The sequence below is a fragment of the Talpa occidentalis genome, unplaced genomic scaffold, assembly GCF_014898055.3.
Source record: "Talpa occidentalis isolate TD23 unplaced genomic scaffold, MPIMG_talOcc4v2.1 talOcc4.10, whole genome shotgun sequence".
Lineage (NCBI taxonomy): Eukaryota > Metazoa > Chordata > Mammalia > Eulipotyphla > Talpidae > Talpa > Talpa occidentalis.
In genome coordinates, this window is record NW_023600993.1 from 91,154,027 (window position 1) to 91,172,653 (window position 18,627).

General features: G+C 56.0%; 1 protein-coding gene across 1 annotated transcript; it reads right to left on the reverse strand.

The window, feature by feature from the left end:
• Positions 1-1,549: 1,549 nt before the first annotated feature.
• Positions 1,550-16,477, reverse strand: ADRA1D (adrenoceptor alpha 1D). The gene is made up of 2 exons (XM_037498642.2): positions 15,309-16,477; positions 1,550-3,448 (listed from the first exon to the last, which is right to left on the reverse strand). The coding sequence occupies exons 1-2, from the start codon at positions 16,423-16,425 to the stop codon at positions 2,850-2,852; spliced, it is 1,716 nt and encodes a 571-aa protein (XP_037354539.1). The 5' UTR covers positions 16,426-16,477; the 3' UTR covers positions 1,550-2,849.
• Between the last annotated feature and the right edge of the window lie 2,150 nt (positions 16,478-18,627).

Below are 18,627 nucleotides of genomic sequence, written 5' to 3' on the forward strand. Positions count from 1 at the left end.
GACCACAGGGTGAGGGCAGCAGAGGTCCCGGGGCGGAGCTCCGCAGGGAGAGGCAGGGGTGGCAACCAGTGTGGGCCGAGGCAGGGGCAGAGGGGAGGAGACCAAGGAAATGAAAGGTCCCAGGTGACTTGCAAAAGCGGCTCTGGGGGATGCTGGGACAGAGGTCCCGGAGAGGGTGTGGGAAGCAATGCAAGATGGGTGGCAAGAGGCCCGCGTGAAATGGGGGGGGGGGGGCGGGGAGGGTGTACTGGAGCTGGAAGTCTTGCGGGGAGGGGGGCAGGAGTGAGGCTTTCTAAGGATGAGAGCGTGGCTGGACAATGCAGACCTCCGGAGGCTGCTTCTGATTTCCCAGGATCTTCCTCTTCCCACTCACAAAGTCCCACTGGCCTCCCCCATGGATGGGCTTGGAGAGTCTCCCTCTCTACCCCCATTGCCTCCATGTTTCATAGGTGCCCCTGGAAACTATGGCCTCATTTTTTATCTGTCCCTCAGGGACAGTCTCTCCAATCACATGTGCGGACCTTGTTGGGGCTTGGGGCACCCGAGGACCTGGGAGATGGTGCAGTGAACGCACTTCGTCCAGGGTGTCTCCAAATCACTTGCAAGCAGCTCCCTCCTTCAGAGGGTTGCTGCTGGCCCCTCCAGCCCTCTGGGCCACTCTGAGACCCTTTGTCATGCCCTGAGACCAAGTCAGCAGCTCAGTGCTTTATTGATGAGAACCTGGTCCCCAGACGCCCCCACTGAGGCTTGGCCTCTCAGGGGCCCTGCAGCCCTCCCCTGTCTCCCGAAGGCTCAGTACCTGGTGTGGGGGGTACAGGAGGAGGCAGTTGTATGCAGAGGGCCCCTGTGTGCAGGCCACAGGGGCTGAGGCTTGGACATCAGACACATTTTCTGGTTGTGCACGGTGCCTAGAGAAAGAACTGGGCCAGCAGCCACCCACCCGCCTGCATGCCCACTATCTAGGGCAGGGAGGTGCCCCCTAAAACCTTCCAGTTGTAGCTCCCTTCCACTCTGCTCCCTTGCCCCCACTGCTTACCTGCGGGCTCTGCTGCCCTGGCTGTGGGAGCCAGCATTCGCCCCTTCAGAGGCCTGCTCCAAACCAAGCCTGATGCTGAGCCCCTGCCTGGAGGCCAGTGTTTAATCCTCTTACACTGGTGTGCACCCCATGACACACAGCTGACTTAACTAACCCCCCCCCCACCTTTGTGGGAAGACAGTGAGGACTGTCCGCTGGGGCCCCAGTTGTAGGACAGTCAGTGTACTGCAAAGTGGGGCCCCCTTTGGGGTGTACATGCTTTATGCACCTGCCTTCAACTGCCCTTCTTGTGCCTTGGAGAGGCAGGGGAGGTGCCAAGCCTAAAGTCCTGACCTGTTCTACGCCCATGGGGTGAAATGTCTCTCGCAAGTCCTGGTATCGACTGCCTTGTGAGGCTGGGGTGTAAGATCCAAAATTGTAGTGACCTTTCAAACCGACTACCTCCCTAGTATGGGGTGGAAACTTGGTCCATGCTGGCCCCAGCAGCTGGCTCTTCTGGTTTCAGAACACCCCACTCAGCCCCTGCAGGGTGCTATCTAACCAGCTCTCCTTTCACCGGCCACAGCTGTGGCCTGCATGCCAACTGGACATATGTGGTTGGCATTAGCCAGCTGAAGTCTCCACTGCCCGCCTCTCTGGGGAATGTCAATGGTGTGGACATTTTTCTCAGTTACCAAGCATGGTTCCTCGGAAGGGGCGCTCTCACTCACCTTGTGAGTGCCCGCTTGGGCTTCATAATTGTCCACCCATCTCACTGATGGCCCCTGTTCCTCACCGAGGCCCTCAGCGCTTCACAGATGCATCTGGGGACTGACAAAGCAGACTTGTGCTTATGGTCACTGTCTGGTTCCCAAGACAAATCACGTCAGTTTTAAAAGCCAACAAAATTTCCCAAGTCCACGGTCAGACTGAAAATCCCAAAGGACAGCAGCTAGGAGTTAAGGAGACAGTTAAGTTGAAACTAGAAATGTGGACGCAGACCCAGTCTAGCCTCTTGTGGACCTTTAGTGCTTGAAGGGTTTTAGGGAAAAAAAAAAGTCCTTTATGGGTTATAAACTAAAGAGGGACAGTCTGCACGGTTTGCACAAAATAGAAGTACTCTCCCCAATAAATATGTCCTAAAATGACAAGGCTCTCCCCATTGGACGGCTCTGGATCCCAGCGAGAAGTGAGGGGCACAGGCACAGGAGCTATGTACAGAGTGTAAACAGTAAGGCCCTTGGGGGGGGAGTAATAGGGTCAGGGCCAGGTGATGGGGTGTGCATGGAGGAACCTGAGTAGGGTGGAGTGGGCCCGTGGGTAAATACAACAGGCTTTCAGGGTGGCCATCCCATCTGCCACCAAAGCTGCGGGTGGCAGTGGCAGGCCCACTGGGTTCCTCCGCTGAAGAGTCAGGAGAAGCTGTCCCTTGAGAAACCCTGGCCCCTCTGACTTTTTCCCTAGGAGCCGCATGGGGGGCAGCCAGGCAAGGCCTCGCCCCGAGAGGAGGGCAGGTTGTAGCCCAGGGTTCAGGTCGTGGATGGGGTGGTGTTTCTCAAACAGGAACTGGGAGCAAATGGAGGCCCGCAGCCTCTCCCTCCTGAAGCAGGACTTGAGGGCAGCCGTGTCCAGGAGGGGCCGTGACTTTCCGTCCTCCAAGGGCCCTGTCCAGTCCCAGCTCGGAAAGCAGGCCACAGAGCAGCGCCTCCTTCAGTGTCCTGGTGGCTGATTCCGGTGGGCTGCAGCCCCACGCCCCACAGCCCACACCTCGTGCTCACCCTGCTCTCCGCCCTCTCCCTGTGGACTCCCTACTTGGGGGTTGGGGGGGGTGTCCTTAAATATCAGTCTCTCTGAGGTTGCCATAGTCGGCCAAGTCATAGGCCTGGCAGGTGGCGCCCTCGGCCAGGTCCTGGGGGACGCTCAGGGACACAGCCTCCACCGCGGGGCGCAGGGCGCACGCGGGCTCTGCGCGGGGCGCGCTCGCGTTCCCGGAGCGGATCTTGTGCGACAGGCTGGAGACCTTGGCGCGGAGCTGGGTGGTGGGTCTCCGGAACGGCCCCAGCAGCCTCCACTCTCGGAAGGCGCAGGTCGGCTTTCGACGGGCGGGCACCGGAGCCTGCGCCTCTGGGGAGCCGGGGATGGAGGGTTCGATGAGAGCCAGCGGGGCCCCGGGGGGCGCGGCGTCCGGGCCGGGGGCGCAGTCGGGGTGCTGGCCGCTGGTGGACGCTCGCCAGTGGTGGCCATAGACGCGCCAGAGCGGGCGGCGGCGGCGTCGTCGGTGGCACTGGCAGCGCAGGAGGCGCAGGAAGGCGCGCTTGAACTCGCGGCTGGAGCAAGGGTAGATGAGCGGGTTCACGCAGCTGTTGAAGTAGCCCAGCCAGAAGATGACCTTGAAGACGCCCTCAGAAGGTTTCAGTTGCGGGAACAGGGAGCCTGCGGGGAGCAGAGACTGAAGCTGGTTAGATGACCTGGCAGGAGAGACTCTCCTTCTGGAGCAAAGGGGCGGTAATCCTCGGCACCCCAGCAGCCTTGGCTGTCAAGTAGGGACTCTCAGGATATCTCCCCCAAAAGGGGCGCTGATATGATTCAGGGGCCCCATGAACTTGCATGGGAAAAAAATAATCATTTTCAGGTTATACATTTACCTGAAGTTGAGCATGTTCTTTTTTTAAATAGTCTTTTTTTATTTTTATTTTTTTAAGATTTTATTTATACAAGAGCTGGGTACAGGCCAGAGATGCAGGGGGTGAGAGGACTCACCAGAGACAGAGTGGGGAACAGAACAGGCAGACTGACTGAAATACACTGCTGAGGGGAGCAGCAGGTGAGACAGAAGAGGTCTGCTGCACCATGTGGGAATTTCCCTGGCTGGCCGGGAATCGAACCCACGCTGCAGAGGCTGCTGACGGCTTCACAGTGCAGCGCTCAACCCACTGTGCCACGGGGGAGGCCCTGAGCATCTTCTTTAATGATGGGTGTAGGCAACAGAGAAGAATTAGACACGATGGCAGGAAAGCACCATTTTTATAGGTAGAAGCTGGCACAACATAGCCAGCTGCATGTGTTTCAACCTAATATCAGCAGTTCCCAAAGATATTTTCCTACCACATCTAGCTGTTGCAGATGTTTTGAATAGTGCCTAGCTTCTCACTATTTGGCAAAAGCAGTCATTAGAAGGCATCACTAGATCTTGTTATTTAATGTGTGAATGTGTCAAATCCCAAATTTCATTTAAAAATCTCTTGACAAGTTTCCACTTGTCAAAAACCGGTTTCACCTACAATCCTTTGTATTTTACTTCATGCATGTGAAAGCATGACTTTGAGAAGGTTTCACAGACTTCTCCAGATGCCTCAGTAGTCCCTAGCACCTAAAGGATAAGAATCCTGAATTAGGTGTTGACTTACACCAAACCTGGCACCTGGGCTCTGGCAACCGTGACCTCACTCCCCTGGAGCAGGTGGATCAAATATCACGGGAATGCAGGGGCAGGAGAGGGAGGGTGGGGGTGCTGCTTAATATGGGGCTCAGCCTCAGCATATGGCCTCCAGGAACTTAGAGGAGCCGGCAGGGGTGAGGCGAGTTACAGGGTTTTAGGAATGGAAGGGACGGGTGGGTAAAGGGGGTGTAAATATGGGGCCCTGTAGGAGATGCTCAGAGAAGTTCATCTGATAGATGGAGGCCCTTAGAGGTTGGGAGGTTTGACTTTTATTTTGTGGCCAGCTAGGAGCCATGGCTGACTGTAAGCAGGGGAGAGAGGGGGCCTCATAACACCATGCCCAAGGCTGTGGGAATGCAGGGCTGTGGGCTGTTCCGGTGAGGTGGTCAGGGAAGGCTTTGAGGAAGCAAGTGAGGGGGGGGGACACCTGGGTCTAAGCTGTGCCAGGAAGGCCCTCCTTCCACAAACTTCTCCCCGGCATCCCTACCACGGACCCAAAGGTGTCATGTCTCTGCAGACACCTGACAGGGCAGAGGCCTGGTCCGGTGCAAAGTCCACTCTCTCAGCCCCCTCATCTGCAGCGGCAGGGGGCAGAGGGCAGGGGTGTCCTCTCGCCGGCAGAGGCTGCAAGTGCCTGCAAGGCTGAGAGTTCAGGGTAAGGGTCCTGGACAAATCTTGGGGTCTCTCTTTCCCTGGTCCCAAAGATGTAAGATCAGAGTTCCGCACTGCGGGCCAGAGGTGCTGTGCACCTTTCTTTGATCTGGGGCCCTTGTATATCACCATCCCACCCCTGGCATAGAGACTCCCTGGCACCGAGGGGCACCATGGAGGGAGGGGAGGGCCATGTGGCACCACATGGCACGGCCCTTTCAAACCTTCAAGAAGCCCTGAGCAAGTTCTGGCCATCGAGTATCATTTCCTTTCTCTCTTTCTGTGAAATGCAGATAGTAATATTCTCTGGAAAGGATTTTTGAAGAGGCATAAGTTTCAGGGCCCAGCATTTTGCAGGCACTTACTAAATACTCGTGATAAATATTCGTGTCTCTTCACTGCCCCTCCACATTTCTGCAGCTCTCGAGAGAGCCCTCAGGTCAGGGAGAGGATGCGGTTTCCCACTCCCAAGTGGAGACCCGGTGGGTTTGGGGGCGCTGGGGCATCAGCAGGGTGTGCTGAGAAGCAGATCTCCTTTGGGACAGGAGTTGGGCAGTTGTTTCTGGAATGTGGGGGGTCACCAGGGTGGGCCTCAGACTCCAGGAAGGCGGCTCTCCACACAGCATCCCTCAACGACTGCAAAGTAAGACAGAATGCTGAAAATAACTTTCTGACTCAGGCCAATTCTTTTATATTTAGTCCAGAATGACAAATCAGTGGGCTATGCTTTCAGCCCCAAGCCTGAAGCCGGCCAAAGGGCATCGCTATCAGCAGAGTTTTACCCAGAAGGGCGGGATCCTGGGCATACTGTAGCGTGGCCTGGGCCTTGTAAGCATCAGCATCCTCACTTCTGCCCCACTAACCTGTGCGGAAGTCAGCTGCCCGCTGGGAATTCCTTACCCACAAAGTGGCTGGGACCCTAGCCTCACCTGCCAACCCCAACACGTTCCTGCTGTGTCCTCTGAGCTTCTGTCTTACTGGGGCTCTCCCAGAAGTAGACCCTGAAACAAGGATTCATATGCAGGCCGCTAATTTGCAAGGTAAATGAAACAACAGTAGTGGAGTGGGGAAAAGAAAGGAAAGAGGAGCCAGTAGCAGTTTCTGAGTTCGCTGCCACCATGGGCACCTGGGGAGACAGGGGAGACAAGGGAGAATAGAAACCTCAGAGTGATCCCACCAGGGAGGTGTAAATATGGGGCCTTGTAGGAGATGCTCGGACGTGGGGTATCTCTACCCATTCCTGTCAGTCATTGGCTGGGTGCTCCAGTGGGGTATGAACTTTCACTGGGGATTTTAGTGGGCAGAGTAAGTCCCTGGCAAAGGCTGGTGCCTGGAGGAAGCTGACCTCTTGCAGGGGAGATGGGTGGCCACCTACAGCCTCTGCCACTTTGTTTCATTGGCTCTGCCCGCCATGCAGATGTCTTGCCAGAAGAGACGGATTTCTGTGCCTCAGGCTTCAGTGTCACGGGAGCAACTCCCCTCACAGACGGTGGTTCTGAACCTCACACCTGCCTCTGCATAGAGTGCTGAGGTCTATCCCTTCCGGGAACCCTGGCTCACCCTGCTGCCCCCACAGCTTCTCTCATGGACCCGCTGCCTTTTGCAAGAGTCTCTGACAGCCTGTCTTGTAGGCATGAAGCTGTGCTAATGCATCCTGACAGTTGTCACTGGAAGACAAGTTCCTGGTGGGATGCCCTCCCTCAGCTCCCACCTCTCCATCCGGGCACCCAGAAGCACCCCCTCACCCTCTTTTCTCTTGTGGTCCTGCTTCTCTATGTGGCCTTAGTCTGTCTTCATGGGCACCAGTCGAGTGGCCACACTAGCTTCTCTGTGCCTCTCTGGCCACAGTGGGCTCCCCAATTTTGCCTCTGAACTTTGGACCCTCCTGGCATGCCCTTCCTTCTTCCGCCACCTGGTAGTACCAGCTCCAATGACACCTCCTCCTGGAAGCCTTCTTCCAAGTGCCAAGAACACCACAGGCAAACTTTGGGTGCCTGCCTCTCTCGTCCTTAAACAGTGAGCGCCCCACACCATGACTGGCTCATTGTAGGGACTTCACACCTTTTATTTTTTGAGCTATAATCGACATAGAACAGTCTGTTGGTTTCGCGTCTACAACAAACTGATTCGATATTTGTACACATTGTGAAGTGATCACCAGGAGTCAGTTAACATCCATCACGCAGAGTTGAATTTTTTTTTTCTTGTGATGAGAACTTTCAAGATCTGCCCCCTTAGCAACTCTCAAATACACAACCCAGTATGATTAATGGGACTCCTTGCTGGACACACGCCATACGTTCTTGGACGGCCCCCCATCCATCACTAACTTCTGTTGGTCCCGGGATCCCCCCACTTTGTGCCACTCCCTCTCACCCCTTTGGTTCAAGCTACTGTGATCACCTACCTGCTGTGTCCTTCTCAGTGGGCTCTCTGCCCCTGTCCTGCTCTGGTATCGCACAGCAGGTGGGGGATCCTTTTAAAATATGGCCCGAGCATTTCAATCCTTCGCTTCAAAATCATTTTCACTGCTGACCACTACTTCCTGTCCTCTCTCTCTCTCTCTCATCTGCGCTTTGACTGGCTGCCAGCCCTCTGCATTTCTCCTTTCATCTCTTTTTTCTTTTGTCTCCTTCTCTGCTTGGCTGACTCCTACTCACTGGCCCTTCAGCCATGCTCTTCTCGAGCCTTCTGGGCCCATGACCTTCTGGATTGAGGTTGTCCTCTCCAGCCTGATGCTAACTCTGGAGCGAATGCCCAGTCCCTGCACAGGCTCAGAGCCGGCCTCAGCTCTGTGCCCTGTGTTTCCAGCGACCTCTCCGCCCACTTTCAGCTGCTTCCCCTCTCCCACCCTGGCTCCCTTGGCCTTTTCCCTCTCTACAAGCCTTGCACCCACTCCCTCCTGCTTCTCCAGAGATGCTGATTTCACTTCCTTTTTCACAGAGAAAACAGAAGATGATGAAGTTGGGGATCCGCTCAAATCTCCCTCACCTCTTTCTTGTGGGTAGGAAGGAGTCTCTCCTCCTGCCCAGGGCTCGTGTCCCTCCTCCTGGACAGGACTCTCGGTCCATGAGTGGCCCACGAGCTTGCTCCCCGACATACAGCTGTGCTCCCTCGGCTGGCTGTCGGCTGTGCCTCACTCCCTCCTTCCCACCCACACCTACAGTCACCTCCTCCGCACCTGCTTTTCACTCCACTGCTTTGCTACACAGCCCTGCACCAGGCAGAGACTGCTCTCAGGCATCGGGGGTGCTTCTCATCTCACCCCTGGCTTCCAGGATGGAACACCCCTCTCTTGGCCTTCCACTCCACGTGAGTTTCCTTTGCTGCTTCTTCCTCATGTCCCCACTGCTTCTTATAAGAAGGGTCTTATATCGCTTCTCTTTACCTTCACCTGGAAATTTTATCCAGGCTCATGGTTTTAAATACTGATTTGGTTAACATCGCCCACATTTCTTTTTTTTTTTTTTAAAGATTTATTTATTTATGCATACAAGAGCTGGGGTGCAGGCCAGAGATTGGGGTGGGGGGTGAGAGGATTCACCAGAGACAGAGTGAGGAGCAGAAGAAATGCCCACATTTCTATCTTCAGCTCAGACTGCTTTCTCAACTCTCAGACCCAGATCCAACAGCATCCGAGACATCTCCACTGGCATCTCATGCAGATGCTGCCCTCAGGAAGCTTATATTTCATTGTGCGAGGCTGGCAGTATAGAGGGTAAATGAGAAAATGTAAAGGTACTAGATGGTCTAAGAATCTAAGGAGAAAAAGTAAAGCAGGGAAGGAAAACAGGAAGGGTGTGTGTGTGTGTGTGTGTGTGTGTGTGTGTGTTTGGGAGAGGTGATATCAATTTTGGATATAGTGGTCAGGGAAAACCTGCTGAGAATGTGACATTTGAATAAAGAGCTGAATGAGGTACATGCACATCTGAGCAAGGAGCACCGCAGGCAGCAGGAACCACACGTGCAAAGGCCCAGAGGTGGCTCTGCTGTTTGCAGAATGACAGAGACTGGTGGGGATAGAATGGAGAGACTGAGGGCAGAGATGAGGGAGATGAGGTCAGGACTCAACCATGAGCCTCCCCCTGGAGCCCTCTAACCTATCCAGACACCATCATCCCCTCAGGGAGTTCAGCAGCCTCCTGTTTCTTGCTTACACCCTCGCACCTTGAACCTATCTTCAGCCCAGCAGTTGGGATGATTTGTAAAGCGATCCTGTCACACCCAGGCTCAAAACCCTCCAACAGCTGCCTTCCTCCCTCATGGCAAGACCCTGTGACCTACACAGCTCAGGATGAGTGGGTGTGAGCGGAGAGTTGCTCCTTCTCTGGAGAAGCGCCCTCAGCCGCCGCCACCGGGAGAGGCTTCACCCGGGAAGGGCCACTCCCCTCCAAGGAGGCAGCCGGCGACAGACGGATCGGGCTGTGTGTGGAGACCGCGAGGCCAGCCCCTTTGCCTCGGTGGCACAGTTCTGGGCTGCCGCCCTGCCCCAGAGCTCCCCACGAGTCAGCCTGAGACTAAACTTAGAGGCCTGGAAGGGGCTGTTCCTGTCTCCCATCTACTTGCTTCCCTCCCTCCTCGCAGGTGTCTCCCAGCGCTGCCGCAGGCCATTGCTCACACGAGATCCCCCATCAGGCTCTGCACTGAGACCCGACCCAAGACACTCTTTGCCAAAAGGGCAGGTTTATTGTAAAAAGAGATGGGGGGTCAAGGACGCTTGCATAGACGCAAGCGGGCAGAAAAGAGTTGCCCCTGAAAGGGAGAGGTCAGAGAGGCCTGCCTGGTCATGGGCGGCAGCCTGGGGAGGAGCTGCCTCCGCTGCTTTGCAACGGGAGAAGGTTGGTGAAGAGAGGCACCTGCGTAGTCACAGGTGGGCAGGACGGCTGATGCCCAAGACGGCATGGATGTGTCGTCGAGATGTTTTGCTTGGTCCCCAAACCACAACCCAGGGCTTAGTTCTAGTGTGCCCCCCCAAACCTCTTCCCGCTGCTGAGAAAAGCAGGGGATGAGTGAGCACATTCATGTCCCTTCCTCCCCATGGGACAGGTGGGCTGGAGTGGGGGCAGTGGCCATGTTTACCCACCTATGTGAAGAGGTGGTGAGGACACAGTCAGGAGATGACTGTTGCAGAGGACATGAGTTGGTCAGGCTTTTTGTGCCACTAGCCTCTGTGGCCATCACCTGCGGCCTTGATGGTGTTAATGCAGAAGGCGCTTGGCAGCGTGGGTGCCGGGCACGCGTGTCTGACTGTGGACACCTGGAGTAGGGGTGTGGCCATGCGTACGTGTGCACACCTGAGCTTAGGGGCTGGGGATATAAGGGGGCATCACCCCAATGGCTATGGGGGGCTGCTACGAGAGGCGTGGCTACAGAAGAGGTGAGATCACAGACAATGTGCCAGAGAGAAAGAGCCCAGAGAAAGCAAATAGAGATTCCTGTAGGGCTGGGAGGCTCAGTTGTCATCAGAGCCTCCTGGACCCCCTGCCTGCCTGTCCTGAGCCTGGTTGCCCCACTAGAACCACAAACACAACTCTTGCCTGCTTCTCTCTGCTCTTGATCTTGTTCTCTAATGCAGACCTCCATTATCTTGAACCCACCTGATTTCCTTCCACCCGCGTTTTAGGGCATCCCTGCCTGGAGTCTGAGCAACTATCCGGGGGGATCAGGCAGCCCCTGGTCAGAGGAGGCAGGGACCCTCCTGTGTCAGCAAGTCAGCCTGCTCCACACAATGTGGGGGAAATTGAGTTGGCCTGTGCAGTTGGGGGTGGACGGGGGCGTCTGCAGCCTGGCTCACCACAAGCCAGACCCCCCTCCTAAGAAACAGGAATGGGCAGGTCCAGGAGGAGCTGCTGAGATGCTGGTTTGGGCTGGGGCTGACTAAAATGGCTGAGCCTCTCTGTAGAGCGAGCTCTGAAGTCTGGGGCACTGTGATTAAGGGCACTCTCTGGCATCACCAGAAGGGAACTTATTCTTGGCAGAACGTCAGAATTCACAGCCAGCCTTGCTCATAAATCGTAGCCAACCATGAAATATCAGGCTGTACCCCAACCTCTCCCCTTTCCCACCCACTCCATCCTAACGACTTTTCTTTCTGCAGCCAGACATTCTCTCTGGTCAGAAAAAGTTTAGCAGGGTTAAAAATACTATACCCTTCTATACATTCAGGTTCCTGCCTGCCACCAGGACTTGGAGAAAAGGAATTCCCAGACCCCGACTCCCTTCCTCTCTCCTAGTTCTCCAGCTGCTCCCGGAGCTGACCCTGGTGCTCAATAGCTCCTTCCCCAAGAGAGGCTGGGACCCCTGTCTCCAGCAGACCTCATTGCTATATTGTAAAGAATCAGATAAGCCTTTCTAATAAGACAGAGTTGAGGGAGAGTCATTGTTAGGAGAAGTTCTGGACACATCTCCACGTTGTGTGTGTGGACAGAGGAGTGGTCGAAGATAAGGAGGACCAGGGAGAAACTAAGAGAGAAAGATTTCTTAAGAAGGAAATATATCTTAGGAGGGAGAGTCTGAGTTGAAGGGGAACGTGTAGGACTTTGGGGACACCCTGAGAACTACCCCGAGGAGGAGGGGGCCTCACTCTGGAAAGTGTGATTTTTCTTTACTAAGTGATCAGCTAGACACCAGTCTGTACATGAGAACTCACTGCCAAATTTTCAAGAATTTTGCAAACCACTTAAACATCTCTTTGGTAGACTGAAATTAACCATGGTGGGAATACTTACACCATGGAGATGGGCAGATGCTACAAATTCACTCCCACTCTAGAACCAACTGTTAAACATGGTACAGATGCACCACTGTGTACCACATGTGGACAATAATCTGATTCAGGGTTTGAGACTCACAGAAGTAGCTGGAGGTGAGGGAGTAGAAGATGGCAAGAGAGGGTGACGTGATGCATCATGGGACTTGCTAGCCAGGGAAGGGAGGCCTAAATGACTGGAGAGCAAGATGAAGGGCAGAGATGTGAAGGCTTGGTCAGGTTGAGGTCAATGAGCAAGCCAATGTAATGGGAGCCAAAGAGGAGATAAACTCAGGTGGTAGAGATTCACTGAGGATTTGCAGGGGGGTGAGGGGGTGAGCATAGATCAAGGTACATGGTACGTACACCAGGATATGGCCCTAGCAGGAAAGGAGGGCAGGGAAAATACTGTGATTTCTAGGCCACACTGTCAGTATGGGCCAGTCTCAGTACAGTGGAGTCACACTAACCATCAGGGTAGGGATGAGAGTAGGGGAGAAAACATGTGACCCAAGTCTTTAATGAATGGGGCAAAATGATCAACAGTCCATGAGATATCTAGGACAAAGACAGCAGCAGGAGTTGGGCAGAGGACAAGACCATCAGAGGAGGAGGGACCTGTGCCCCAGGACAGAAGTCCACCCCCATCACAGAAAATGCAATTTATTTCCTAACCCTGCCTACTGAGTCAGTGACCAACCAACCCAGATGCAACGAACAGCTGAGTTCAGACTGTGGCCCTTAAGTGATTGTTCTCCATGAAAACAGACTAGGCTCTTTGGAGAAATGGCTCCTTTTAAGCCCAGGGGGAAAAAAGCACAAGCTAAGCTTGAAGCATCTTATCAGACCAGAAATTGAGGAAACTCTCACATCTCTTTGGTTGTGCCAAAGATCTTAGGAGGCAACTTAAAAGTTAAACTCCAACCATGATGTCTGTACTATATCACAGATTTAAAAATCATGGTACTACAGTATTCACAAAACCCCAACTGGTCAGCTTTGGGAAGAATGTTAAGGAATTAATTCTACTTCCGATAAAGGAGATCATGGGACATGATCATTTTCTGCAATCTTTTCCTGCATAGATCTTATTTCAAGCAACCAAACAGCTAGTACAAAATTCCTTTTAGAAGTCTAGTGTATGAACGTAGAAGGAATGACAGAAATCAGATATCACCACTTTAAGCCCGGTGATATAGGGTTCAGGCCATCAGTGGCTGATGGGACACTTTATAATGGACAAATCAGGCTGACCGCATCTGAGCCCCCCATTAATCTAACAAATATCACTTGGTCTGTCAACCTGCGTATGTGTTTGGAACTTTCCATGATTAAAAAAAAATCCATAAATAAACCCCAACTCATTTTTTACTATAACCACTATAAAATAGTTAGCTATTATATTTAACTTTTTTTAGGTCACATAAATGGGTGTCAGACACCCCCATTTAATATTACTTAATATGCAGCAATATTAAGGAGAGTTGGTTATTACGTTAAGAGAAATAAGCCAGTTTCAGAAGGATGGCATGCTTTCACTTGCATGAGGTGTCTAAACTATCAAAATCACAGAATCTAGGAGTGGTGTGGTGGCTGCCAGGGTGGTTATTGGGGTGTGTGTGTGTGTGGGGGGGGACTACGAAGTTGTTCGTCAAAGAGCATAAAGTTTCAGTTAAACAAGATGAGTAAGTTCTATGAATCTGCTGTATCACGCTGTGTCTACATATTGTGCACTTAATCAAGAGGGTAGATCTCAGGCTAAGTGTTCTTAATACAATCATAAAAAAAGATAGGGGGCTGGATCTGCCCCCCAGAGCAGTCCTTGCTTCCTGCACCATTGTTTCTCATCCGCCAGGCACCCCTGGATGCCGTAGGTGCGGTGCACTTCTGGGCCAGGGGCCCAGTTAGACACTAAGCAAGCAACACAGATGTGAGCACAGCTAAGGAAGTAGCTAGGGAGGACAGCCTGTGTCCCGAGGGATAAAGGACAAAGACAGAGATGCATCTGGGAAGTCCTCTCTGAAGAGGGGCAGGGAAGGAGGCAGGCGGGGGTGGGGTAGGTGGGTGGGGCAGTCCAGACAGAGGGCAGAGCAAGTGCGAGGGCATGAGCTTGGCTTGGACAGGAACGGAGAAATGTCGGAGGGGAAGGAAGCAGTGAGCAAGGGAGAGGCAGCAGTGCCTTGAAGCCAGGGGTGGGTGGTTTCTTACTTAGGGCCCTCCTAATAGGAGGGGTGCCACATGCTGGGTTTGCCCCCACTGTCCTGGTTTGCGCTCCTGTTCCCAGTGTAACTATTCCCAGTGCCGCATTTTGGTTTAGACAATAACAAACTTGGAGGTCACTCTCTCGTAGGCCACGGTGGAGAGTTTGGGTTTTGTTCCCAGGGCAGAGGAAAAGCACTGAGGGGCTTCAGTAGAGAGGTGCATTCTAATTTATAATGCATAAAGGTCACCCTGGCTGCTGCATGGAGAAGGCCTGCAGGGGAGTAGGCGGGAGGCCATTGTCCCCTTCCTGACTCAGCCGCAGTGTGCAAGGAGCCAGGCTGGGAAAGGCAGGGGCTGCCAGGCTTGGGGCAGCTGAGCTGCGGGCGTGGGCAAACACTTAGGGCCCAGGGGTCCCCAGAGCTGCTGGCCCCCCTCCTCTTACTCTGCTGACCCAGCTCTGGGCTTGCCAAGAGGAGCTTTAAGAGGTGCAAGGAAGCCCCAGAGGATACCTTCCAGGAAGGCAGGGAGGCTGGGGAGACAAAGAGGAAAGTTCTCCGGAAGAGGTAAATGACCCAGTAAATTTAAAACATGGCGATCAACCTCATTAACTTTCTATTTGATAACCTGCTCCAGTCCCTTTCCTTCTCACCCCCACACAGCCACTCCAGCCCCTGCACCTCCAAGAGGGGATTTCAGAATGGAGGGCCCAGGGCGCTCACACACCAGCTGGTCTCAGAGCTCAGGCAGCTTCTAAACTGAGTGAGAGCAGGGAGAGAGCTGTGGCTCCTGGTGTCTCTGGATCTGCACGGTGATGCCCAGGGCCTGCTGCCCATGAATGAATGAACACACTTAGACCCACCCACTGGTGCATCTACCTCTGGGGTTGGCACTTCTGTCTGGGATGTGGCAGGGGGAGGACATGGAGACCGCATATACCCAGCCCCCCACATGCCACGGGCAGCTGCCTGCACAGATTTCCATGGAGCTTGATCTTTTATATGTGGAGAGATCAGGAGTGTAACACAACCCCTGCGCTTGTAATGACAACCAAGAGGGGGAGGGGCGGAGAAGTTCAAAGTCTATGAAACATCCGTTGTCCCCCACAAAGCGGGGCGTGGGCACCTGCCTAAGAGACCAGAGGACCTTCTACGTTAAGGTGGAGCCACCTGAGGGGCCATCCCTGTCCGGGCGCAGGGAGGCACAGTCCCTGGCTCAGGAAGGAAGGGAGGGTTTGGTGGGAGCGGGTCACTCACCGAGCGGCAGCACGAAGAAGAAGGGGAACCAGCACAGCACGAAGGCGCCCACGACGATGGCCAGCGTCTTGGCTGCCTTCTTCTCGCGGGAGAACTTGAGCAGGCGCACGGACAGCGAGCTGCGGAAAGTGTGGCCCTTGGTGCTGCGCATCCCTCCGTGCGCCCCGTCTGCGTTGGCGCTGGCGCCCCGACAGTGGATGCGCAGCACGACGTCGGAGGCCTTTCCGCGCTCGCGCTTGACCCCCGCCTCGAGGCTGCGGGTGGTGCTTCGAGCCACCACGTACACGCGGCAGTACATGACCACGATGATGGCCATGGGCAGGTAGAAGGAGCACACGGAGGAGAAGACCGCGTAGCCTGCCTCCTCGGTGATGCCGCAGAAACGCTCGTCTGGGGGCACCGGCTCCTTCCAGCCCAGCAGCGGCCCCACGGACACCACGAGGGCCACCACCCAGAGCAGCACCAGGATGGCGGCCGCCTTGCGCTCGGTCATGATGGCTGGGTACTTGAGCGAGTGGCGCACGCCCACATATCGGTCCACCGAGATGGTGCAGAGGCTGAGGATGGAAGCCGTGCAGCACAGCACGTCCACGGCGGCCCACACATCACAGAAGGCCCGGCCGAAGGCCCAGAAGCCCAGCACTTCCATCGTGGCAGAGAAGGGTAGCACCGTGGCGCTCAGCAGCAGGTCGGCCACGGCCAGGTTGACTATGAAATAGTTGGTGACTGTCTGCAGGTGGCGGTTGCAGGCCACCGAGAGGATGACCAGCAGGTTGCCCGCTACAGCCAAGAGGATGAAGGCGGCCAGGAAGACGCCCACGCCCACTCCTTGCGCGCTCACCACCAGCCCCCCGACGGCCGCTGTGCTGTTCACCTCGCCGCCAGCGCCCGCGCCCCCCGGCTCGGCAGCCGAGCTCCTGTTGTCCTCGCCGCCGCCCGCGCCCACCACGCCGGCCCCGCCGCCGCCCACGGCTCCCGGCACGCCGCCCACCGCCGGGCCCTCCGAGGCGGCCGTGCCGCCCGCGCCCCCCGCGCCGCCGCCGGTGCTGGAGCCGCCGGCGCCGCTGTCCGGGCGGGGTCCCTCGAAACTGGCGCTCAGGAGGTCTCGGAAAGTCATCTCAACGCGCGGCCGTCGGGGCCCGGGCCCGGGCGCAGGGCGAGCGGCCGGCAGGGAGGGGGGCGCCGGGCATAGCCGCCGGGCGTCGACTCCAACCCAGCGTCGCGGCCCCGTCGGGGTCCTGCCCAAGTCCCGGGACGCGGGGCGCGGCTTACCCGCGGGTGCAGCGGGGCCGGCCGGGGATCCCGGAGACCCGCCCCGGAGTCGGACCGAAGATCCGGGGCCGGCGGTGCGCGCGGCTCTCTGAGCGCGCCCGGGCGAGCGGGCGAAGCGGCGGCTCCGGGCCGGGCGGCGCAGGCAGCGGCCACTGCGGTGCTCGCCACTGGGCGCAGGGGGCGGGACGGAGGAGGGGCAGCGTCGGGAAGGAGGAGGGGGCGACCGGCGCGGAGAAACGGGGCGCCACCCACACCCCCCGGCAAAAGGGGCTCTGAGCGCAGCGGAGCCGGCGTGACGGGGTGTGGAGGGGCCGCTGGCGGGCGCCCCGGTCCGCGGCGGCCACCCCGCCTGGCTGCGGGTGCTCACGCGCGCGCTCTCCCCCAGCCGTCCGCGCCGAGCGCTTTCCTCGCGCCTCTCCGGGCTCCCTCTCCCCCTCTTTCTCTCGCTGCGAACCCCTTCCTCCTCCCGCCCTTTCTCCAGCCTGGCGGTCACTTGCTCGGTGCCCTTGGGCGCGCGGAGTTAGAAGGCGCGATTCCTGCCTCTCGGGTTCCCGGCTCTGGCCGCCAGAGAGCAGCAAGCGCCCGGGACCTGCGGGCTGCGCGCTGGACCGGGCGCCGCGGCGGGTCACCTCCCGGGGACTGCCTGGATGGCTCTGCCGCACTGCCTCCCGCTCTCGGGCCGCTGGGGGGGGCGGGGGGCGGGGGGGCGCCTCAAACCACTGCCCAGTGCGTTGGCATAGAGAGCGCCCTGGAAAGGGACAGAACTTGTCCTGGCTTGTGCTGGGCACAGAGTCAAGAGACTATATGGTTATAGCCCTCGGAACAGGTCCAGGACACATTGGGCTGCAGATGCCAACTTCTGCATGGGGACTTTATGCCACGCCAGGTCTGGGAATTGAACTTGCTATTGCTGCACTAAATAAGTGGCCGGGTTCCGGGGCGGGAGGGTTTAAGTGCTGGAGGGTGAGAAAGGCCACTTGGCTGGATGGTTGAAGAGTGGGGGAGAACCCTTCGGCTCCAGATTTAGTCGACTTGACCTCCGTGTCTCAGTTCCTCATCCATAAAATGAAGATCCTAGTGGTGTCTACCCGATGGTGTGAAGGTTTAAAGGAGTTAACATGTTATAGGGCCCCAGGGCAGTGCCTGCGTTTGACAGCTGAATGGAGCTTGGCAGGACAGGTTCAGCCCGGGAAGGCAGAAGGCAGAGGGGGGTGTGGAGCTGATAAGAATAGAGGCCACAGGTGGAGGGGAGGGTTTGAGGAACTTCTTGCTGGGCATGGGGAAAGACAAAGGGAGATCATTAGGTCAACATGAACCTGCTAACCAGCCTGCTGTCTTGTGCAGGCACCATGCTGAGCAGGTGGGTGGCAGGGGAAGGAGTATTGCAGAGAGGATAATGCCACCAGGTAGGTCCAGGCTGAGGAAGTCTTTAGCAAGGCAGGGGGATGGAGGCCCAGTAACTCATTTGACCTTCATACCCTTAGTTTGACACCACTGGTGTCTAAAACTCTCACTTTACGCATGTGGAATTGAGGCACAGAGGTCAAGCTGCCTAGTTCTGGAGCCAGACTCTCTACCTCCCCTCCCCCTTAAACCCTCCTGCCAAGTGGCCTTTTCCACCCTCCAGCCCTGAAACCCGCCCTCTCTACTCCTCTTACTTAGTGTAGCAATAGGAAGTTCAGTTCCGATATCTGATTTGGAGGGAGAGGTGACTGGGAGTGGGCAGAGGACCCGGCCCCACTGACTGGGAGTGACACGGGAGCTGGATATCTGAGTGTCCTGAATGACAAGTTGCTTTGAGATACAGCAGAAAATGGGGAAATGCTGAGATGGGTCACCCCCTTGCACTCTGCTTCTTCAGCCCGGGAATTCAAGGCTGTTACAGTTGTAGCTTGGATGCAGCTCTTCCAAGCTGGATCAGCTGTCCTATTACATTTTCCACCTTTTACTTGGGTCTTTGGGAACTTACCATGGAGGGTGAAATGGCAACAAGATGGCTTATAAGAATTTCGTGGCAGCAAGTAATGAACAAAAGCACCACCTTGGG

What these genes read in the sequence shown, in the direction of transcription:
- ADRA1D (XM_037498642.2), bottom strand. Translation starts at nt 16,425, where the DNA reads ATGACTTTCCGAGACCTCCTGAGCGCCAGTTTCGAGGGACCCCGCCCG. An exon ending in CTTCTTCGTGCTGCCGCTCG is followed by an intron (nt 3,449 to 15,308) that starts GTGAGTGACCCG and finishes TGCTCCCCGCAG; the next exon opens with GCTCCCTGTTCCCGCAACTG.